This window comes from Phaethon aethereus, assembly GCF_964289735.1.
Source record: "Phaethon aethereus genome assembly, chromosome: 3".
NCBI lineage: Eukaryota > Metazoa > Chordata > Aves > Phaethontiformes > Phaethontidae > Phaethon > Phaethon aethereus.
This window is the reverse complement of record NC_138576.1, coordinates 66,457,528-66,482,061: the sequence shown is the minus strand read 5'-3', so window position 1 is coordinate 66,482,061 and position 24,534 is coordinate 66,457,528. Positions and strand designations below refer to the sequence as shown.

Below are 24,534 nucleotides of genomic sequence, written 5' to 3'. Positions count from 1 at the left end.
TGTCCTCCTCATCTGGCCCAGGGTGGCCGAGGTTGGATGGTTAAGGTGCAGAATTGTCTGGCACTGGGACACTGGGTGGGAGACATAGAAACAGGAGGGCGGAAAAAGCTGCAATCTCCATCTTGCTTGGCAGCGCTTCAGTTAATTTTTTGAAGTGCATATAGATTTAGGTTATTTGCAAGAAAGAATAAAATCTCTCAGCATAAATTAGGATTCCTCTACGTGTTTGAATTCAAAGCACTGTTTCTGAAAAACTCCACAGGATGAACGCTTTGTGTTTTTTAGGAAATGGGGAGGGAGAAGTCCCAACATGACGGAGGACGAGGATGCCTTCTCAGCGGCGGGGGCTGACAGGCATGACACAGTATCGGCACTCACAACAAAAACAAACCACAAAATTAACAAAGACAGGGCACCGCGGAGGCCGACATCCCCCATCATTATCAACAGGGTTTAACGGCGGCCGCCAGGCCGCAACCCAACTGCGGCCCCGTGGGTCAGGCCCTCCCCCTACCCGAGCTGCGCTCCCCCTGTCCGCGGCGCCCCTCAGGCCGCCCCGCCCGGCCCCGGGCGCGACAGGCCGGCCAGAAAGCCTGCCCACGCCCGATAGTGACCCGCTGCGCCGCCGCCCGGCTTCTCGCCGTGGGCGGGGCCGCTCGCCCGCCCCTTCCCGACCGTGCTCGTGGGGAGCGCAGGGCGCAGGCGCGTGAGCGGAGCCGAGGTGAACGGGGAGCGGCGGTGCAGCACGAGCCGGGGCGGCCGCTGCGCGGGCCCCCCCCAACCGCCGCCGCCGGGTGCCATGCGGGTGCCGCTGGCCCTCCTGGCGCTCGCGGCGCTGCTGGCAGCCCGACGGAGCGTGGCCTTCCGCGGGGAGCAGCCGCCCGCAGGTAACGGGCGAGGCCGGGCCGGGCCGGCGGGCGGGGACCATGTGGGCAGCAGGAATCCCCTCAGCGGCGGGGAGGCGGGTGGCGGGCGGCGGACCCGGAAGCCCCACGCTGTCCCGGAGTCGTTCGTGACCGAGCGCCGCCGGGGGCGCGGTGGGGCCCCCCGGGCCCGCGTCCCTGCCGCCGCCCTCCGCGGACGCAAGGAGCCGGAGGGGAAGCGGCGGGGCCCGCATTGCCACCTGGAGAGCCAGCGGCCGGGCGGCAGCGGGGGAACAGAGTCCCGCTTTGTGCAGCTTCACCCCCTCGGGGGCTGTGCCATGCTGTCCCGCCGAGGTGACCCGGTACCGGTGGAGCTCTGTCTCGGGTTGCAAGGTTAAGAAGACATACTCAATCAGGTTTACAAGTCTTACTTTAATCTGGAACAGCTTCTTAAAACCAGCTCTAATAGCTCAAGTCAATAGAGAATATGTATTCAGTTTGCATTTAATTTATAACAATACTGAGCACTGTATACAGGGTGTTGCATGTTACGCCCTTCATGAACGGGCCTGAAATAGGAAGCATGTCCACACATTAGATAAATGCAGCAGTACTCTCCTGAGCTTCACCCACAAAGCAAGATCCATTTACTTAAAATGCTGCTTCTAGTCAGTCACAGAAACGGTGATTATGTGCCCAGGCTCCTTGGATTCTGCAAATGCATAATGCAGATTCACTGGGACTTCATGCAGCTTAGGTCCTTGTGGAGCGACTGAACTCGGTTGCCCCTGGGGATAGGCCACACTGTATGGGACTTTGGAAGACTGCTTAGGTTTACGTGACGTGGACTGGGAGCAGTGAAAATGGTAATCTGCCTTGCCAGTTCACATCTTGAGTATCGAGTTTGTTCCAATTGTTAACCAGTAAACCTTTCAGGGAAACTCCTTTTTTTCATATTTTAGCAGGAAGGAGGCTTGATCTGTTAAATACTGCCTTTTGAAATCTCCCTTCACCTCTTTTAAGGGCATGCTTTTATTGCTAATAGAATATGCTGGTTTTACATTGCATTAAGCAATTTTAAAATAAGAACACCAATACCAGTAAATTGCTGGTTGTAGAACAAACCTGGCATAATCCCGTTTGTTTAAGCCTAGTCCAGCACAGAAGACTAAGAACAGTGCTGTGGTGTAGTTGATGTGGCAACCTACCTAGATGCAAAAGCTCATTTTTCTGTGTGTGAGTGCAGCAAACCCTCAGATGAAAGGAGCAGAATGTACTTCTGAGTTAGGTTTTGAGAACACAAGCAGAGTTTTCCTGGTGACTTGCAGTCAGGTTGGCCACAGCCTCTATAAGCATACCTTCCAGAGACTTCATCATTTAAGTAAAAACTTAGGTTTCTACTGAACAAAAACATGATGAAGGGAATTCGAATTCTAATACCGTGTCCTTACTTAATTATTACACTGATGCAAGCAGATGTGCTGGCTTACAGTGGGAGGATGAAAGCAGAAGGGGAATTCTGAAGCATGTTTATGATGCTTTCCTTTGCAATGATACAGTGATTTTTTTTTTTTTCTTAAGTCTTGGTAGGGCTTTCAGTGTGCCAGTAATGTATTGCGTATCTCAAGGCTGAGTGTGTAATGGGAACATGCCCAGTCATCTTCCGTCGTAAGCCACAGTTTTCCTTAGAAAAGCCAGACCACCTAACAGCAGTTGCCTGAATAGCTGAACACCCCCTGCATTTCCTACAGCTGGGTGCGTGCTTAACGTGTCTGCATAGATAGGCCTGTGACTCATGAGTGGAGCTGAGTGCTTGTTGATGGGAACTCTCAGTCTGCATTTAAGTATCCTGGAAGAGGATGTCCCTGGTCAAGATTATAGTAGTAGAAGAAAATTTGGAGACTGTGGTAGCAGTTTCAGGTGCTTTCTTGCACATTGAAAGCCAGATTTCCAAGGAGATCTATGTGCTTCGTTTTTGTGGCTGACTTCCTGTTGTGTTTGATGATCTTGGTGGTCTTGATTTGTTCGTTTATGATTCAGATTATTGGCAGTCATAGCAGTTGTCTGTCCAGCTGCAAGCAAAAACAAAGTAGATGACAGAAGTGCTGTATTTAGATATTACCTATTATAATGACCTCCCAGCTATAATAAAAGGGAGGAGTAGTTATAAAATAGCTAAAACATTAGCTCCTGCTGTTACAGCAGTTTTTAAAATGTCCATCTTCTGCAACTTACTGTGGGTTTTTTAAGATGGTGATCTAGGGCTGCCTCTCCTCTCAGTACAGCATACCACCTTGTGGAGATTTTTGCCTTAATCAATGATTTTAAAAGCTCTGTGGAACTGTGTCAAACCTCTGAGAAAATAAAAACCTGTTGTAAAAAGAAGCTGTAAAAATGCACTGAAGACTGTATATAGTGTTTATTCCTGGTGCCTGTAAAATCATTTAAGTTCATGTCACTAGGTATTTAAAAAATTAATAGCTTTGTATATTACTCCGATCTTCATACTCCCTTCGTTTGTAAATTGAATGTGGTTTCCTTTTTGAATTTAAGACCTTTTGAAAACTTCTGGTAGAACCTTCTGCATAGAACTGCTGTTACATGCACTAATTTAAGCTTGTTTTTAATAACTTTGTTAAGGAAGTACCATCAAGGTATAGGAGCAGCATTACAAGAGAAGTGTATGTCATGAGTTTCTTCTGGAGGGATAAACAAAAACGGGTGAAGGCAAGCACATGCAAACCTTTCCACACTGTGTGGCTGCTGCCACTTAGAAGAAGGCCCGGCAGGTAGCAGGAACAAAATTCTTCAGCACCTTGGCTGGTCTGTCAAGCTCCCCGCCAAAGCCAGCCTACAGGTAGTCCCCCCTCCAGCAGTCTGACAAAGGCAGGAACTGGGCTTTTTATCTTTAGTGCCTGGCCTGCCAGAAGTGCATAGTAGAGACAGATGCATGCTAACCTAGGTGTGCTGCCCTGAACGCGGCAGTGGACAGAGCCCCCCTCTCTGACAGTCATTTCCCATTTCTCTCCATGGCACATACTTGGTGCTTTTGTAGCCTGTGCTGAGCACTGACCTCTTCCTGCTGAAATTCTGTCCTGCAGTTCTGGGCCGTGGTCCTAGCTTTCTTCTAGCCCCCAGATGGCTGTACTCTGCTTTAATACAGGCTAATTTTGTTTGATTCGGAACAGACTGAAGTGAGGCCATAAATGGTTAGAGGACCATGCTAGAAGGAAATGCAGCTTTCAGAAACAGCCTAAGTTCTTTTTATGTGCTGTTTTTCACCCTTAGCACAGACTTGCTATGCTCTGAATCCATTTTTCAGGGTATTGGCTGCCTTTTTGCCACCTTTTTTTTTTTTTTTCCTATTCTGCAGAGTCCTGCAGAAGCATTCTCAGGTAGTGCAGATTTATCTGATCTTTTTTTCCCTTGTCTTCTCTTTCAGTGGTGGTGAAAGCTAAGGAGAATAATTTTTTTACATTTGTGAAGTCCCCAAAACTGCTACCCTTTCTGGGTGCAGCTAAAGTGGATAGATGAGCTCAGATGGAGCACAGGGCTGGCATAAGGAAGGCACACTGTTTTCCCAGTCAGGGGACCAGAAGTGACTGATTTATTAGCATTGTTTCAGGCTGTCTTTTAAGAGGCTAAATGAGGAGTTACCTACTTGGCATGAATCCACAGCAAAGTTCAAACAGTTGTCCCTCTTGGCCTACTGACATGGGTTAAAACTGTTTTCCTATGAAGTATTGCTTTGGGATTGTAAGGATTTGTTTGTTTTTTCATGGAAATCCAGAAAAGGAGCAGACTTTCAAGATCAAAAGATGTTTTTACTTGTTTTTTCACAGTTTGTGTTTTTAAGCTTTCAATTTGTGCTTTCAATCTGTATTTCAGTGCCTAAATGATGTTTAATAGGCACATGCAACCTGAATGAACTCTGTGGTTCTGTAAGTCACTGTTGTCTCAGATAGCTGTACCACAGTCTGCATTGTGGACTCATCAGGCCCTGTTCTTTTATATGCATTATTGCACTTCCCATTAAATTCTGCTTCGGTGGGCAGTAGTGACAAATAATGCCTCTGTGTATACAGTAATGCTTTGTGACCTGTGCCAGAATGAGAGAAGGAACTTCGGTGTTGCACAAGATATAAACATCAGTTCAAAGGCTGTCTCGTTTTTACAGCTCTGAAATATTCCATTCTCCAGTTCATTGATTTAATTTTTGCTGTTGGGCTATGCGTTGCTGAGGCTCAATGAACAGATGGGACATCTAAATATAAAAAAAAGTCCTTCTGTATATGCTTTAAAAATAGATTTTATTGAATATATGGCTGCTTCAAACTTGTATTTCATGAGTACTTTCCATAGGTAGTAGTGTTCAGGATAATTTATACAGTGAACAAGATAGTCTAGTTTCAAGCTAGTACAGAAAGCTTTCTCGGTTTGCACATGTCTGACCCTGCTGAGATTTGTGAAAGATGCACAGTGTGGTGTTTTTAATTTGAGGAAGTGAATGTGCAAAACAAGACAAGTTAGACTTGTCCCGTAGATATAAGCAAGCATTTTATGGTTTGATGGATGCTTTTGAAGCAGAACTATATAATCTGTTGTGTGCAACTAGTGGATTAGGTCTATGAGTTATCTTCCTTAGTCTTAGAAGATGCAACTAGGTACACCTGTTCCTGTTACTTTGAAAAAAACCCCTCTTATTTCTTAGCAGCCTGAAACCAAGCAGCAGATATTTGCAGTAAAACAAAAGTCTTTTGGTGGCATTTGGTTTTTAATTTCCTCCCACATGTATTTCCTTCCTGTTCACTATGCAAGTGTGTCCAAAACTTAAATACATTGTTAAGATAATTGCACATTGAGAAGATGTTTGATTATATATATACACACAGAGACACTGCAGTAGTCACACCTGCTGAGGTCTTTGCCACCGATATGGCAATAGGTAGTCTGGATTGTTTGTATATGAAAATAAAATTAATGTTTTTCTCTGAGTTATGTATGTTGGTTACAGAAGTGGTGCAGGTGTGAGTTTGCTGAGATAAACTATGCGGTTCCGTTCCCATGTCTGTTCTCTATTAAATACTCAACTTCTAGGTCATCCTGTGATCATGATTGTGTTTGGTTTTACTCCTCCCTTACTCCTCCCTTTGCTTTCCAACATTCCAGTTCTTTATCCTCAAAATCCAGGGATGTTCAGTTTCTTTCAGTGCACTTTAAAAATGTAGCGCTCTCTGGCCACCTTTGCCATTTATTCCTTTATCCTCTGGACACAGAGCTGCTCTCTGAAGTTCCTCGTGTGTTCCACAATGCACAATTCCATTTCTATATTTCTGTGAAACATCTCTGTTGCCTTTCTGTCAGACAGTATTGCTGTCTTACAAGGCAAGGTGAACGGAGCTAACTGTGGATGGAAATCGCTGCATTTGAACTGGAGGCAAACTAGAACTTGCGTGTTCTGTATCATGCATCACGACATGATTTGCTGATCAATTTTCTTCTCACTTTTTCCACACTTAGTTTCTCACTGTTTTAACTTGCATCTTGAGTGTTGCTGCATATATGTTTATTATAAATTACAAGTTTTATGTTTAAAGATTACCATTGTGGCACTAGCCACTATCATCTTCCTCTAGTTGTGCCTGCTGAACAACATAGAACAGAGTGCAACATGTTCAAAAAATTAATGCTTCATTATGGATTAAGTAAAACAGTGTTGACATAAAGGATTATGGCATTTTAACTGGCAGTATGCAGAAGTAGCATCTATGAAGGGTAGGCGTTAGCACTTTGAAAATCTGCGATGTTCTCTGTAGTCTGTAGTCTTGTTGCTGGAGTGCGATGAGGCTGGGGTGTTCCAAGGCCCTGCCTGTGCTGTCTGGAGGAGAAACCATTAGAAGTCCTGTAGCCTGAGTGAAGGGGCTGTACGCTGGACAATGAAGACCATTTGATTGGTTGGAGAGGGGCATGCAGGGGAGATTACAAACCTGAAGAAAGGGGCTAGAATTGTCTGACAAAGGTGTTAAAAGTAGGCTTTCCATCGGTGATCACAAGCTGATCCATTTTCCATGCCCGTTTTGAGATCCTTTGGTCTGAACTGTTGCAGTGCTGAACACTCACTTCTGCATCTCAAGCTGCTGTCATGTGCGCTAAGTTTCTGTGTATTATTGCTAAAAGACCTGAAGCATTAAGGTCCTTGGTCACTCAGATTGGTTAGGTGAGGTTTGCAGGTAGGGATGGTCTTCCATGAAAATAACCAGTGCAATTAGGGAAGGGAGATGAGCTTTCTGGCTTTCTCTGGCTTTAAAGTAAAACCAGCAAACCTCAAAAATAAATACAAGCTGAGAACAATTTACATTTGACTTTACTACATATCCATTAGACCACTTGAGAGACGAGATGGCTGGTGCCTATAGAGAACAAGGGCAGTGGTAGAAGGAGTAATAAGGTGTCATCCCTTAGAAAAAGAAAGGGAGATAGTTCTTGGCATGTGAAACAGAGAATAATGATGTGAGATGAGATGTGCTATAAACCTATTTTATGACTGGTGTTTGTTTTTAAGTGTAATTATGACTTTCAGCTTCTCAGCTCATGCTGAAAGATGTCCTTTAGGCCTGCTTGAGGATATGGAGTGAAAGATGAAAGAGAGAGATAATGCTTCACTAACTTGATCACTGAAAGCAAAGTTGTTAAAACTGACAATGCAAAGGGTGAACTGATAGTGTTCCTGTAAGTGATCAAGGCCAACTTGTAGCACCATCAGAGATCTTGATATGTTGGTGGTGACGTTCCTGGTGGCTGGTAAGATGGTATAGCTTGTGAAGAAAGTTGTCTTTTCACAAGGAAAACTTGTTTTCTGCTAGTTCCTTTGTAGTCTCAAAGCTGGAGCATGTTAAAAATCATCTCTGGGTGGAGGAGCGGACAATTAGGTTGAATAGTCTTTCATGGAGCTGTGGAGGAGTGACTTGGTAGATTCTTTTTAGTTCTAGTTGGTCACATTCACAAGTACTTTAGACTATCACATCCCCGTGCTACCCCTCTCCCAATTTATACTTGTGCCCAGTGTTGTTCCATCCCAGGTGCAGAATCCAGCATTTGGACTTGGTAAATTTCATCCCATTAATCATGCTCCAATCTATCTACATCCCTCTGCAAGGCCTCTTGTGTCCACAGCACCTCCCAGTAGCTTCTACTAGCAGTTCAAGTACGTTCTGGGATTTCATTTGCTACTCTTCTGTTAAGTGTAGTTTTATTAGTATAATAGTACACAAAAGTACAATTTTGTAAGACTTGCTACACTGTGTCTTAAAAGTACGTTTCTGAAGTAATATATGTGTGCTTTGACACCTTTTCTGTCAACTTGTCACCTTTTTTTTTTTCTTGTGGTTGAGAATTTGATGATTGTGTTCCTTTTTTCCAGTAACTGAAATACCACTTTTGTACATATTAAAACATAACTAAACCACAGCACCATTTGCAGTGACGTATGTTACATGTATCAAATCTTCGTGGTTAATAGCGTATCTCAGCCTCTGTGTATTGCTTTCTGTAGAGTGTTACCTTTGTGGTCTTGGTCTCAAGATGTGAAAATTGTTTACTTTCCCTCAATATATCACAGAGTGAAGCTGGAGCACTTGCTATGTGAACAAGCAGCAGTCTAGAGCAGGTCAAATATGAGTTACCTGTCAACATTTCACAAAAGCTATATTAAGAGAATATTAAGGATGCCAAACCAGACATTGAGAAGCTAAGAAGTAACAATTAAAATCAGTTGTGACCTTAATTTTTTTTCCTCCTTCTGAATGCCATGTGACAGCCTTCAGTAGTTACAGGATCATGTAATTTTCCTTCACCTGCAGCAGTTCCCCCCATACCCCTGTCGCTGTTGGTGCTTAGAACAGAAGCTTGCTATATGAGGAAGCTATCAATGCTGCTTTTTATTTTCGTGTTGCCTACTACGTTACCTCTGATGTTGTTTACTGAATGTACTTCAAATGCTTTCCTGTATATGGAACTACATGACAGCATCAGTGTTCAAATTCCTTACAAAAGTTCGTTGTTTATTATTATCATCACAGCTTTCTAAAAATACTGCTGGAGTGGTAAAAATGGCATTATCAGAAATTCATGTTGAATCCAGACTTTCCCCAGGAGGCCTGCTGTATTTTGGCAAGACTGAGTCAGGAGACAGTAGGGTTCAGTAGGGCTCCCCTGGAGCACAGACCCTGATACTGCAGCTTTGGTATCCTCTTCCCCCCTATACCCTGATTCAGTTTCTGAAAAGCAAAAGAAATCTTAGCCAAGAACTGGGCTAATCTCCTCTAACTTCAGTAAATTCATACTATCTGTCTTGCTGGTATATCTATATAATATCAACATAGGGGTATAATCATCACAGCTTATGAACCTGATATGGGCTATCTGATGGACTTGCTTTAAATGGGCATTGGTTATCTGAGGTTCTGGGTTGCAAACAGGAAGAAAGTTGTCTCTGTTGGAGAGAAGAATAATAAATCAGCTTGCAGGGCTCATACGTACTGGTGACAGACTGGTCCATTTCAGGGGAAGTGTTTGCAGTTTTTATGTCCAATTTTTCCGGTTATTTCTAGCATGTTGTCTTTTCTAAATAACTCAAATATCTTTGGCTGTTCTTATGTTTTACTTGGTCTGTTTATCAAAGTGCAACTGTTCTATTTCTCCTAGTGCCTTCACCGACGCAGATTGTAGTAACATCTGAAAATTTCAAAACTGTCTTGCATTGGCAGTACCCACCTATGTCTGAAACTCCTCATTTTATTGTGGAAATCAAACCTTACAAGTAAGTTCTTATTCTTTTGTCATTTCCTATACCTGATAGTCTCTAGAAGCATATAAAAGCAATCAGTCCATGGCAGATTCTTTTGTTTCTATGTGGTGAAGTCATGTAGGGTGAAGGTTGCTTAAGTGTAAATTAAGGCAAAATTTGTCAAATAACAGGATGATTGAGGCTGGCAGGGACCTCTGGAAGTCATCTGGTCCAACCCCCCTGCTCAAGCAGGATCACCTAGAGCTGGTTGCCCAGGGCTATGTCCAGATGGCTTTTGAATATCTCCAGGGAGACTCCACAACCTCCCTGGGCAACCTGTGCCAGTTCTTGGTCACCGTCACAGTATATTGTACAATATTGTGCAATTGCAATCGTACTAATTATTACTTGATCTGTTTTGCAGTTTAGGTTACTATAAGATCGTCTCAACTTGTGTGAACATTTCAGCTCATTTTTGTGATCTCTCAAGGGAAATACGTGACCTTTTTGCCTCTCACTGGCTTCGAGTTAAGGCTGTTGTTGGGTCACAACAGTCTGAGTACGTAGAGACAAATGAGTTTATTTTTCGAAAGCATGGTAAGTTCCATTGTAAACTAAACCTTGTAATTTTTTCCTAAAATTTAAAAAGTTAGTAATTATCCGTTTCCCTGTATTATTGTGCCTCGTTTGGGAATGTCATAAAGTCAGGAGTCCAGGGTGAAGTGAAGCATGATGGTAGTTCAGTAGGAACTTCTGTAATTCTGCCTCTATAAGGACTTACTAGCTCTGTCACTGTGGTATCTGAATTTTTTTTTTTTTTCCAAAACTTCTAAAGGCAAGAAAGTGATGCTTATGGTGTACTCTGTGCATCCTTCCCATGTTCCTGCCTGTTGTCCCAGACACCAGTTGAGGGTGGGAAACTGTCACTGGAAGCTGTGGACCTTTAGGCATCAGTGAAATAGTATTCAGGTGGTTGGTGATGCCTTGCTTGACACTATAATCTCAGGTACTGACAGCTTTGGGTGTCTGGACACTATCTAGAAGCTATGGGAGTTCCCTGTAGCTGTGTAAGTAATAATTACTCATTCTTCATGTAAATCCTTTGGGAGAAATGACAGTTTTCCACATAAATATTGTAAATGTAAACTGTGTGTCTAGACTCCAGGTCAACCTGCCCAAAACAGTGGGGCAGGCCCCAGCATTGCATGGGCAGTGCAAAGCAGACAAAACAGGGTGAGGAAAGACTGAGAGACTCCTCTTGCACTTGCTCCATTCCCAACGTATAGCTTTCAGGCAGAACATTGCCCATGAGATTCTCCCTGACTTGAGCTATGCTGTAGATAGAGCTGGATTTCTGCATTGCTGGAGCTGAGGAAGTGGAGTCCCTCTTTGTTTTCTGCTGTGATTCCCTCCCCACGCAATACTCCATTGACTTGGAATCGGTGGCTGGTTTCTAGTGTTTGACAAAGGGACAGAAGTCATGGTAATAATGCAGAGTTTGACAGTTTGCAGAAAATTGGTAGCCATGTATGGAAGAGAGACAAAATCGTTTTCCCATTGAACAAGAAACTTGTATGTTCAGTCATATCATTAGACACCAAAAGTTCATGGAGGCGATTGCCATGGGAAATCAGGCCTCCTAAGTACTGTTGCTCAAGATGAGATTTGTTTAGATTTTTCAGATAGCCTTTGTTTCAGTACAATATTGTTTTTAGCTGAGTGTGATTTATGGTGGGATCTAGTCAGGAGTATTTTGTGTTTTGTTCTCATTCACATATATACTTTTAATTGCTTTGTCAGGTTTTTTCCCTGTTGTCAGTGAGCTGAATCTTTATGGCCTTACGTGTATAGGAAAGTTGGATTGCTTAACAGTGAAATTCTGCAGGGACAACCTCTGTTTCCATTTTAGAAGCAGATTCATGAATCTATCCAAATGCCTCTTACTTCTAAGTGTCACAGCTGTGTGATATTAACAGCATTGAAATAAACATGTAATTCTTCTCAAATCCCTGACAAATTTTGGAAATCTAACTATAAATACTGTATTTTCTGTTAAAAGCTTTGGCTTAATAGCAAAGGTGTAATGTGTTGCAGGAAAAATAGGACCACCAAAACTGAATCTGTCAAGGCAGAGTGATAAAATCATCGTTGATATTTACCATCCTGCATTCCAATCTGTGGAGCATCTTCCTTGGATCAGAGACATTTATTCGGAGCTCACGTACTTGGTGACTTTTTGGGATAGTAAAAATCAGGTAAGTTCCAAAATGAAAGCCTCAAATTAAAAATACTTGTTTGCCTTAAATGCATAAACAAGGGGTTCACTCCGATGACACACAGAGCCAACAGATACCAAGAAAACAGTTGAACACAGCATAGGACTACTGAAGTCCTAAAATATCAAGTGCTTTACAGTGAGATACGTAACTGGAAGGTCTGGATTTTAGTTATCCAAATGGATGTCTTATAACAAAAATGAGATTATTGCATTAGCTGTACACAAGACTGAGTTACTTGATCGCATACTATTGTTTCTGCATACATGCTAAAACATTGGTAACTTTATTTGTGCCCTGTTGATGTGTCTAGGTAGACCTTTCATTTAAGAAGATTGCCTTTTAAAGATATTGTTACCACTTTATTTAGCAATTGTGGATGGTGAACTTGCATAAAATGGTAGTAGCTATGTTTATTCACAGTTACCATTTCATATGCATTCAGGTAAAAGTTTTGTAAGTGAATTGGGAATGCGACTCTAGACTATGAACAGCACAAATTTTGATCAGACCATGGTGCTTCCAGATAAATATAACATCTCATAAGCTGATAACCAAAGTTCGGAGCTTTTACAAGGCATATAGATGATGTAGGAGCCACACCTAATAGTGTTTTAACATTTTTTAAAGTGTTGGAAGGTACTGTAATATTTATATTGTTGCATTGAGTCAAATGTTGTGTGACTCTTATTTTTTGCAGAGTAAAGAAGAGTTCCCTGAAGATGACTGTACAATGTATAAATGCAGCCTTAATATCCCAGTTCCTGCTGAAGGTTCCACTTACTGTGTTTCAGCAAAGGGACATCTATATGACAATGTGATAGTTGGTGCCCCATCAGAAGAAACCTGCATTCATGTTCCTCTCAAACAGACATTGAGTAAGAGGATTCTAAAACTTTAGTAAGAACATACTGAGTCTGACCAGAGATCTGTTCTAGCTAAGTATTCAAGCTCTCATATAGTCATGGGATGACTTTGATGCCTATTAGAGAATATGAAAAGGGGAAAGCATGGTCATTATTTTCCAAATGCACTTTCCCAGTTCTAAAGACCTTTAAAGATCATGTATTATTTTCAAGTAACCCTGACTACTTCTTGAGTGCTTTTCCTGCTTCATTGGTATTTACAAAACCTGTTTCCATTGCACCTGATCATTCGTGTAATTAACAAATGACAAATGGATCATTCACTGAGTTACATGGTTTTAGAAGCATTGTCTCTCCTAGTAAATAGCTTTTTTGCTCAGTCTCATCACTGAGGAAAATGTATATAGACTTTCTTGAGTTTGGAGAAACTATGAACTTGTCATACAATTGAGGTATTGACATTTTGATTAAAAAGAACAAAGGCAGCTAGTGACCCAACTTTATGTCTCAACCTCTTACAAGCTTTTTCATGTTACAAAACTTCACTAGAGAAAAGAGATAAAATTGATAATGTCGGTTGTGTGCGTTCTTTTATGCACAAGAGCAGTGGTATGATTGAGGGCAAAGATATTAAGGAGAGTCAGACTAATGGAATCTTACTAGTAATAGTTAACAATTCTATGTTTTGGAATATTTCACATTTTTATTTTATTGTACATAGACTATGTGTAATTATTATGCCAGTTAATATTCTATCGCATGGAAAATGTACAAATCTGTTCATCGCCATCTGTCATGTCTATTTTTTTTGTTCCTTATAAAATTACTTTACCTCTATAAAAACATGACTGTGTTTATATAAATAGAAAATATTCTGTCATTCTAATTTTTATTTACTTGATGTAATGCTTTATAAATTAAGTTTTCTTGAGTGAAAAAAGGTAAATTGACGTATTCACACAGTACAGCTAAGCCTTCTGAGCTATTACAGTTTCTGAAGTTACTCTAAATGATATGGCAGTGGTTTATTTTTCCAAACTTCCTAACAGATATTCCTCTAACCTTTTAGGCACACATTATATCATCATTCTGTGTGTTGTTATTCTGTGCGTGAGTGTAATGTTGACAGTATGCTGTGGCTGCAAGAAATTAAGGAAGAAGAACATAAAGCTGCCCAAGTCTTTGGTAAGTTCACAGCTTCTTATCTGTGTCAGATTTTTAATATCCATGTAGGTAACTTATAACTATAACATCTTTATGCCTGCCTTTTTTTTTTTTTTTTACCATGGTCTCACAGATTCTAAATGTTTAGGATTTATACCAGTCTAATATTCTGACAGCCTCTGCAACCAAATGCTTTGTATTTGTTTTAGGGCTAGACTTCAATCTCTTTTTAACTGATGTAGCAGTAGTTGGTCTAGTTTGAGAACTTAGTTCTTAAGAACTCAGTGTGTGTGTACATAGACAGGTTTGTATTCATTCTAGTAGCAGAGATGTAGAACCACAGAATCACTGAGGTTAGAAGAGACTTTTTGAGATCGTTTAGTCCAACCTTTTTGCTCCAGTGGGGTCAGCGAGAGCAGGTTGTCCAGGACTCTGTCCAGTTGGGTTTTGAATACCTTCAAGGAAGGAGACTCCACAACTGCTCTGGGCAACCTATTCCAGTGTTTGACCACCCTCACAGTAAAAATTGTTTTCTTACACCCAGGTAAAATTCCATGTGTTTCAGTTTGTGCCCATTTCCTCTTGTGCTGTCACTAGCCACCTGTGAAATTTCATTATTGCATGGTAATATTGTGATACTGCTAAATGCTACAATAATCTTAGTGATGTGCAGAGTAAGGGGAGAGGGGAGTAATAGCGCTGTAGCATGAGGGAGGAACCAGGGGAAATCTGTTCTCATACTGAGCAGTCACAGGGAAGAGAGGTCACCAGCTGCTCTACCTTAAAAGCTTCCTGTAGCCATCCTTAGGAAACAGTGGATGTTTCTTAAAGAGCAGCAGCATTCCTTGCTTTCCCATCAGGCAAGAGCAGAGTATGTGACAAGTACTATTTTAATGTCCTCTTGGTGCCTGGTTAGTCTCAGCAACTGAACAATCAGCAGCAGCTGAAACAGCTTTCAAGAGCTGCCATGTGAGGTAGTAGTAAATGGTAATCCTATCAAGAGTGTATCTCCTTGGCAGATGCAGGAAGTCTCATAAGACTTCTAGGGAGAAGAGGCAATGATCTTCAATTCAGTGTTCTTCAACTTCAGGACCCTTTAAACTGACTCCTTCATAGTGCAGGGGTAGCTCAATGCTTAAGATCCCCCCCTCAAGCCTGCTTTCTTTGGAGTAGAATGTTAGGAGGTGAGACTGGAGAAGTCCAAGCTAGGTCCCTTTGTAGTAAGCAGTAATCTAGTCCATCAACTTGTGCAGCACAAGATGATTCAGCTCATTCTAAAATAATATGCACTTCTGGTCAGACAAAACACTCTAAAATGCTTGTTTCTTTCCATGAACTGTGACAGAGCCATTGAGACTAGTTAAGAGATAGCCGTAGATTTAAAAAATAACATGAGAGAAACCTGTGTGACGGAATCTGCAGCTGGACCCAAATATCGAAACACACAGGCCTGTAGAAAAAATGAGGTGCTGGAGATTTTTTTTTTTATCTTCACACCGTCATGTAGCTGTCAGAATATATAACATGATGTCCTACATATACACGCAGTAATTTTTGTGAAGACTGTTTGTTATAGCAAAAGACAGCTCATCCAGAATGACAGTGTTATGCTCAATGGATCCGTAGTTACTCTGGCTTCCCAGTACCACTGTGGTATCGCATCTCGGGGATCAGGAGAAAGAATATCACACAAATAGAATGTGTGCTTCTTAACTCCTGCGAGCTTCCTGATGTGTGCTTGGAGTTCACACTTTAGCTCACCTTGTAGCAAGTCACTGGTGTGCCCATATTCTCAGTTTACTGGGCTATATGTTATCTTGTGATTCATAGGTCCCAGTGTACCACAATCTGGTTCACTTTTCACATCATGCTTTGTTGCACATAAGGAGCTGAATGAAACTTATAACTATGAAGATCTGGGTGGTCAAGCACTGAGACAAGTTTCCCAGGGAAGTGGTCATGGCCCTGAGCCTGTCAGTGTTCAAGAAGCATTTGGACCATGATATTAGATGTATGGTTTAACTTCTAGGTTGCCCTGATTGGAGTCAGGAGTTGGACTCTGTGACCCTCATGGATGTTTTCCAACTCTGGATATTCTGTGATTCTGTCCCTTTCCATTGAAGTGTCTAGTGACAAATATAAATTGCATAGCTCATAAGGGTAGCTTCAGTACAGGTGTTATGAATAATATGGGAATGTAAAATGAATAATTAACCTACAATTATTTATTTTTATAATTAATCATGTAAAGTAATGAATAAATAATGTAAATAGTATGAATAATAAATTTAATGATATGAAGTTATCTCTGTAGAGTTCTTGGAGCTGAGAGCCTGTCACTGACCTTTGAATGTGTACTAGACATTTCTTTCTGTACAGGTTATGACCATTGTGTTTTACCTGAGCTTGTCTGAAAATGAAACATCTAGGGAGTTTTTCCATCTGTTAAAAGGTTAGGCAAGGTGTGCTACCTTAGGACTGCTGCCTTCCAGTGATATGCTTCCTGGCGCCTTTAAGTAGATGCTTGTTGTGGTTTAACCCCAGCTGGTAGCTAAGCACCACACAGCTGCTCATGGGCTACCCCACAGTGGCATGGGAGAGAGCATCAGAAGAGTAAAAGTGACAAAACTCGTGGGTTGAGATAAAGTCAGTTTTATAGGTAAAGCAAAAGCTGCACACACAAGCAGGGCAAAACAGGGGGTTCATTCACTGCTCCCCACGGGCAGGCAGGTGTTCAGCCATCCCCAGGGAAGCAGGGCTGCATCACATGTAACGATTACTTGGGAAGACAAACACCATCATTCCAAATGTCCCCCCACCCTTTCCTTCTTCTTCCGCCAGCTTTATATACTGAGCATGACATCATATGGTATGGAATATCCCTTTGACCAGTTTGGGTCAGCTGTCCTGGCTGTATCCCCTCCCAGCTTCCCATGTACCTCCAGCCTTCTCACTGGCAGTCCAGCATAAAAAGCCAGACAGTCCTTGACTGCTTGGCAACAACTGAAAACATCAGCATGTTAGCAACATTTTCTCATGCCAAATCCAAAACATAGCCTCATACTAGCCCCGCTGAAGAAAATTAACTTTATCCCAGCTGAAACTAGGACAACATGGCACTAATTTGTTGTGGAACCATGCAAAGGCCATGGAGATTTTGTCAAGGTCCTAATAAGATTTGGAAACGGACTTCTCAGACTGTCCTTTGGAAAATGTGCACCTGAAAATTACTGTTACTGGGAATCTGTAGGTGGGAAAACCCTTAGAAGAAAGGAACTGTTGATTTACTTAGCTGTTATGGATTCCTTGGGACATGTTATTTATGTGTCTCCTTGAGCCTGGCTTCCCCCGGTGTATCTCCCTAGTCTGTCGAGACAGTGAAAGACTTGAAGGCTCAGGTGCTGTCACTAGAGACAGGAAGACACATATGATTGCCTGCACATGCCAGGATATGCTGCTGACATTCAGTTTAAGGTCACTGGCTGTCAGTTTGCTTGTACTAGATAGTGCTCACAAAAGAAAAATATTAACTTAACTATGGTAAATACTTTTCTTCAAATAGCAACCATATCTTAATTACCCTTGTTACTTCAGATGCTTTGAATGGCATTCCAGTTAGTGTAGTAAGCTGTGATTCTTCTCTTTGAAGCTAGAAATAACTGCATTAATTGCTAAATTGTCTTGTAGTCATGACTCAGTGACTCTTCAAGAACCTTTGGTACCAGGAAACCCATGAGAGTTTTTTCTTCTGATGGTTTCCTTCTTTCATGATTGGGAATAGGAGTGTCTTTGCACCATCTTGCTTGGTGAGTTGAAAACTTGCCAAAGAGAAAAGTGGGTTTCCTTTTTGAGAACAAAAGACTTGGATGTAGTTGTATAGAAAGTACTTATTTTATCCTCAGGGTCTATCTCTAAGCATTGCCAGCTGGCACTGTGAAATGCAGAACCTGTGCAGAGTACAAGGGGTTCCCTTAACACATTGTAGGACTGATTTTGAGCGCCATGTGAAAATCCTAACAGAACAGAAACAAGAACTCATTGGTTTTTTATTTTAACTTTTAGTATAGCCTATACTGGTATGGGGAGAGATGGGAAGTTGTAAATACAGCTTTTAGTCATAGTTTCTGTAGAATTTTTCTTGATTCACATTCCTCAAGTATTCAAGGTTACACAGAGAATTGTCTTCTCTTGTGACTGTGAGACTACTGGAGTCAGATTTTTCTACCCACCAAAAAAATACAGATGCTGATCCCTTCAAGGCCAGTGTCAGTATAGCATAAGTATCCAATACTCTTTCATACATCTGTATAAGCAGGTTTTCAAAAGATACATTAATCCTACCAGTTGTTCATAATGTCTTCAGTATCTATGCAGTATTGATTGTATTCTGGTTTCTGCAACTATCTTTTAAGCATCTGCTTCTCATGAACAGGTGGTTTCCGGACATAGTCATGGAAATCACTGTGAATATTCTTTATAGAATCATAGAATAGTTTGGGTTTTAAGGGACCTTTAAGGTCATCTAGTCCAACCCCTGAAATGAGCAGGGACATTTTCAACTAGGTCAGATTGCTCAGAGCCCCATCCAACCTGATCTTGAACGTTTCCAGTGTATTATACAGTATTCTGACTGTTTCTGCATAACAGAAAATGAACATCCAGAGAGAATGATGGCTGAATGGCAGCGAGGTTCTACTGTGATATATTTTCAGTGTTAGGAGCCACTTGAATGCTGTTTTTACTAGTTTTCCAGTGGCAGCCCTTGATTCCCAAGGGGGTCACCTCACCTTAGTAGTGCTAACACAGCTGTTTGTAAAACTCAGATTACAAATAACTGCTTTCCAGGGAGTGTTTGCTTTGTCATGGTGTTTGTTGTTGTGGTTTATTTTTTTTTTTAAAACTCCAATAGTTTCATTATCTAGCATAAACCACAGTACCATCAACAGATATCAGGGCAACAGCGGGGAAAGAATGGGGCTGACAGTGAGAGGTGAAGGCAAGTTCTAATGAAGTCAACAGCACACTGTGAAGGTTATAAATGTAAAGATAAGGCCTCACAACCTTCTGATCAAGGAAGATTCTTGAAAAGCGCAGCCAGATTTGATCGTCTGGTTTTGATGGCGCTCAGTTCTTGCACTAATATAGAGATGTTCTTTTTGCAACTTTGTAACTTTTCTTAAACAATGTTATTTTTTTCTCCCTTTTCTCCTCATACCTATGTCCCTTTCTTCCAAATTTGCATCAACCTGTATTTTCAGTCAGATTTTTTTTTATGAAGGATCTCAAAAAACAATGCCTGTCTACATTTTATTAAAAAATTAGCTTATCTATAGTACTTGATAGTCTGTGATACACATATATAGTGCATTATGAAATTTGGAAAAGGACACTATTGAGTAAACCTTTTCCCCCCTATGGTTTCTGTTAGCTTTAGGGAACACCATCATACAGCTGAAAATTTACCCTACTTTGTTTTTCATATGTGTTCTTAAAAACACCTTTAAAAAAACCCCAAACTGCCTGAAGGCATATCATAATTGTTTAAAGCAAGCTGGAGCCTGGTCATTGAAGGAATTAATATGCTCTTCCTGTGGAGGGGTTTCTAAGTGGAACATTAAAGTTTGGCGCAGCGTTGAGGGGGTGCATAGTGACACAGGAGAAATAACTAGGAAGACTTCAGCATAGATATGACTGCTGGATATGCATAAAGCTTCTCGTATCACTTTAAAGGTCCCTTTCCAAAGTTCACTTCCCTCCCAGTTGAGACAGTTGCCACAAAATATTACAGTCATTGCAAGTTACACTTATTACCTCTAGGGTATGAAAGGTCTCCCCAGCTAGTTGAAGAGATTACAGCTTTTTCTTACTTCTCTGTTTTCCTCTACATTGCAAACTTCAAATGACTTAAAATACAGTGGATTACATGAAATGGATTTGGTCCTTGCAAATGTATTCGCACATAAAAAGCATTTTTGAGTGCTTGTGTAAAAGTGTTAATGAAACAGCTGAAGTCATAGATACAGGCTAATGACTTTGCCAGATTCTAATTTTGCTTATTTCTGTTGCGATTGGTTGTAATGACATTAAATTTGTATTAAGAACTTCTACCTTTTTTTTAACCTCTAAACTTTGACAGAAGAAAAAGCCAATAAATTAGTAGATTATGTGGAACTAAAAGTGATTCTTTCTTTTTTTTTTCCCCCCCATTTAAGGTCAGCGTGATAAGAAACCTGAACACAGACAGCGTTCTAGAATCAAAATCGGAGGCAAAATACGTATCTGTAATAAACTTCATGCCAGGCCAGTCAGCGTTGCCAGTGAATGAAGAAGTAACCTCGCTGGAGGTAGAGCCAAAAGAAGAAACTGTTAGTCCTGAGAATTCCAGTGAAGGAGCATTTTCTGTTCCTGCTGTAGAGGCACCAGCCAAAGCAGAAAAGGTGTCTCTGCAGGAAAGCACAGAGGAGGTATCTTCTGATGATGAACAGAATCACAAAGTAAAAGAGAGTTATTTCATTTCTGACAATAGCCAAATGGATATATGCAGTAACTCTTCAGGTCCAGAGGTTTCTGCCACAGAAATAAAACAAACTGTCATTCCAAGCAGCTGTCTCAAGTTTTCTGGCTACGACAAGCCTCATGTTCCATTAGATATGTTGATAGATGTTGGTGAAGAACAGCCTGTGATTGCCTACAGGCCAACTGAATAACCGGGATAGCTGAAGCGTTTAACCAGAACTCAGGAAGAACAGCATTACTGAAGATTATGAGAAGTCTGCGTTATATTATGAACATCTACAAGTTGTACTTGTTCTGATCCAACTAGAGTAACCAGTACACAACTAAGTACAGTGGGATCGTGAAATGGGACTGAAAGTAGTACCTGAGGACAGCATGAAAAGTGGGGGGAAATTTCATAATAACCACTTTTAGAACTGTTTGTGTATATGACAAAATACGTATTTGTTTATATGACAAAAACTCACTATTTCCTATTTGAAATAGCACTCTCTTTTTTTAACAGTACTCTATGGAGAACAGACTTCATGAAGGAATATAAAACAGCAGCAGCATCATTATTCCCTTCTGTTTCAAATCCTTTTCAAAATTAATTCAATGAACATAATGCTTAAGAAGGCCTTTGCTTGGTTGCTATAGAGATGTGCAAGAAATATTTGAGAGTTTTTGCCTTTGGAGTATTCTCTTGCTTGTCTTTTTCTCTTGAAGGGTATTTTTGTATTAAATTAAATGCTACTGTTTCTTTGAAGTGGGAATATGCCTATAACCTTTTCCTGTATATCTTAAGAATTTGATTCCATGGCCAAGAACCAGTTATTTCTAGTCTTTTCTGCAACTAGAAGTATGTACTTCCAGGACTGTTACTTCGTACATTTCAGTGAGTAAACAATAGATTCTTTCCTTTGTAAAATAACTCCTGTGACTAAAAAAAGATTATTTTTAAAAGTGCTCTTATTTGTGTATAGCTGCATCTGTTTGGATCACCTAGGTATGTTGTGTAACCATGTCACATTCTGGATAACTCCTGTATTAGCATGCTGGTTGATTGTCATGGGGGGGGGAGGGGGCCAGTCGAGGGGAAGTGTGTAATGGGTGGTTGCACAAATTCTTTAGAAGATGTTTTCAAAATTCAAAAGCCTACTTTCCCCCAGAGCATTTTTATCCTAATTCTTAGAACAGTGTGATTCTTTTAATAGGAATCAACAAGATTTGTTCCAAACATGTTTTCCTGCAGATTGAAAATTACTACCGTTTTTCCTCTTTTATGACATAACTCAGGAACTGCACCAAATTACCTCCCTCTAAAAATACATCTCAAGACAATAGAAAAATAGTGTGGTAAGTTGTAGTTTGTAAGTTATTGTCATCTGACAACCCTGTGAATTTTTGTAGCATGAGATTGCAGTTTTGTAAACTGAAGGATGAGGATTTTATTTTTATATTTAAAAACTTCTGAGTCTAATGCCTGCAATCCACTTATTTTCCTTTAGTCAAGATTTGATGGGTGTTTTCTGGTTGTAGGAAATGTTTATGATAGTTCTTAATGAAGTTCAGAAAAAAAGGATGATTTACAGACACAAGGTGGTGCACTTATACAAAATTATGTCTTTGTTTTAAAATATATATTTGTAGGATTATCAGAAATGTTTGCATGTTATAGCAGGTGTTTAAAGGAAAACCAGTATCATAGTACTTCTGTCCTTACATTTCTCAGGCACATGAGTGTTCCTAAGATAAAGTTAGTTTATACAGCAGTTTCTGGACTGCTTCTGTTCCTGCAGATATCGAAAATTAACCGCAATGGTACATACTCAGTTCCCAAAGATTTAAAGACAACAGCTATTTTTCCCTTCTCTACTCATGGGAAGATAACAGATCTGTTAGTAGGGTTTTGATAATTTTAGGAAAAGCCAAATTGAACAGGTGAATTTTGTAGTTATGGTGTAATGGAAAGCCCAGCTAGAAAGATTTGAGTATGAGTTAGCTGGGTTTGATTTGTTTCTGCATTATTTTTCAAATGTAGTGAGACCCCCTAGTAACTTTTTCAATGTCATTTTCTGGGTTGAGTTCCTAGAAGGCAATGCTGGTGGCATATTGCTTAGGATCCACTGGTGTGTAGATATCTCCATTGCAGAAGTGCAGAAAATAACTCTCTTGGTGTTACAAGAAGGCTTTGAAAATCAGAATTAACTTGCAGTTGAAACTTCAACTAAATTCACTTTTCAGTTAATAATATGGTTCACTATTGAAGCATGCTTTTAGCAGTCTTGTCTGCCAAGGAGAGGAGAGGTTGCATCTTGTGCAGAGTGTGAAGTTGGTGTTGCTTCTTTCAGGTGTTGTAGGTTTGTTGATAAATACTAACTGCAGTAAGTGTTTAAGTTAAACTTGGCTCAGAAGGAATAGGGCATTAGAAACTGTGAGGTTAGCTTGTTTTTTGGGAAGACGTTTCTGATCAGGCAATTTGCCGAGTATCTCCTTTGCTACTGCTCAGAGTATTTCATCTTCTTGCAGTTGGTAGCTTGTTTCCCTTTTGTCAGTTTTGTCCAGAAAAAAAGGTTGCTGTTTTTCAAGAAGATCAGGAATTAGCCATAGTAGCCATTCCATTCAGTATATCTGCCTCAAAACTATTCTGTCAGAAGTATGTAATTTCTTGGAAATGTTAGATTTACATTCTTAACAGTGTGTGGTGAAACCCTGGTGCTGTTAGGAAAATTAACTGAGACTCAGCCTTTTAGATTTGTGTGAACCTAAGAGATCACTAAGTGTTTTTTGTTCTGGAAGGTTTTCCTTTGCAGCCACACTGGAAGAGGAATGGTATTTTTTGCCTGTGTGAGGGCAGATGCTTTGCGTCCTGGATTGTTTTCTCTTCCCCCTGCAATACTGCTACATTGTACGTTGTCCTGAATCTTTCCAGTCACATGGAAATAACAGGGACCAGCCAGGTGCTAGGATATAATTAAGGGCAAAGATGTTAAGATCGATCAGAAATGACACCGAAATATATCATGAGCATATGGGAAGAATTGGCATGGTGGATAGTTACATATAATGGAAGAACACTGTTAACCGTAATCTGAAAATCAAGCACGGGAGTGTGAGTGCTTTGCGCAATACAACACACGCACTCTCCTGGTTTCAGCCAGGGTAGAGTTAATTTTCTTCACAGAAGCTAGTGTGAGGCTGTGTTTTGGATTTGAGATGAGAAAATGTTGATAACGTGCTGATGTTTTGGGTTGTTGCTGAGCAGTCAAGGGCAGTCCAGCTTCTCGTGCTGGGCTGCCAGCGAGCAGGCTGGGGGTGCACGGGGAGCTGGGAGGGGACACAGCCGGGACAGCTGACCCAGGCTGGCCAAAGAGATATTCCATACCATATGACGTCATGCTCAGTATATAAAGCTGGGACGAAGAAGAAGGAAGGGGTGGAGGGATGTTCGGAGTTATGGCATCTGTCTTCCCAAGAAACCATTACATGTGATGCAGCCCTGCTTCCCTGGGGATGGCTGAACTCCTGCCTGCCTGCGGGGAGTGGTGAATGAATTCCTTGTTTTGCTCTGCTTGTGTGCGTGGGTTTTGCTTTACCTGTTAAACTGTCTTTATCTCAAACCATGAATTTCCTCACTTTTACTCTTGTGATTCTCTCCCTCATCCCACCATGGGGGAGTGAGCAAGTGGCTACATGGTGCTTAGTTACCAGCTGGGGCTAAACCATGACACACACATATAAATATATATGTATACAACTAACCTCTTCTTGTAACTATCACAAGGTTAAATGTAGTATTTTAAGGAAAATTTCGGAACTGTAATTACAGAAGCCACTGAATTACCACCTTCCCTGCAGGTATGTCTTCTGTGTGCTGTGTACTTAACACGTAGCCAGTAGCACAGGTATAGCTTAGATGTTTAAATTGCTTGGGCCAGCTTGCAGGTTTTATAATTGTAAGAGAAGGAAGTTCAAGGGTGTGCAAAGTACCAGATTCTTTTATTAGCTGTGACTAGCTGAAAACATGAGGCCACAGTGGGACAAGAATGTGTTCCTCTTATGAGGAGCGGCTGAGGGAACTG

At 41.1% G+C, this 24,534-nt stretch overlaps 1 protein-coding gene across 1 annotated transcript; it reads left to right on the top strand.

Annotated features, from left to right (window-relative positions):
• Positions 1–538: 538 nt before the first annotated feature.
• Positions 539–20,661, top strand: IFNGR1 (interferon gamma receptor 1; the record flags this gene model as incomplete). Its single annotated transcript, XM_081997118.1, is given in 7 exon segments — positions 539–887; positions 9,567–9,681; positions 10,073–10,245; positions 11,743–11,903; positions 12,625–12,822; positions 13,841–13,975; positions 20,167–20,661. Coding segments are annotated over 7 exon segments (1,365 nt in total). The 5' UTR covers positions 539–799.
• Positions 20,662–24,534: the final 3,873 nt, after the last annotated feature.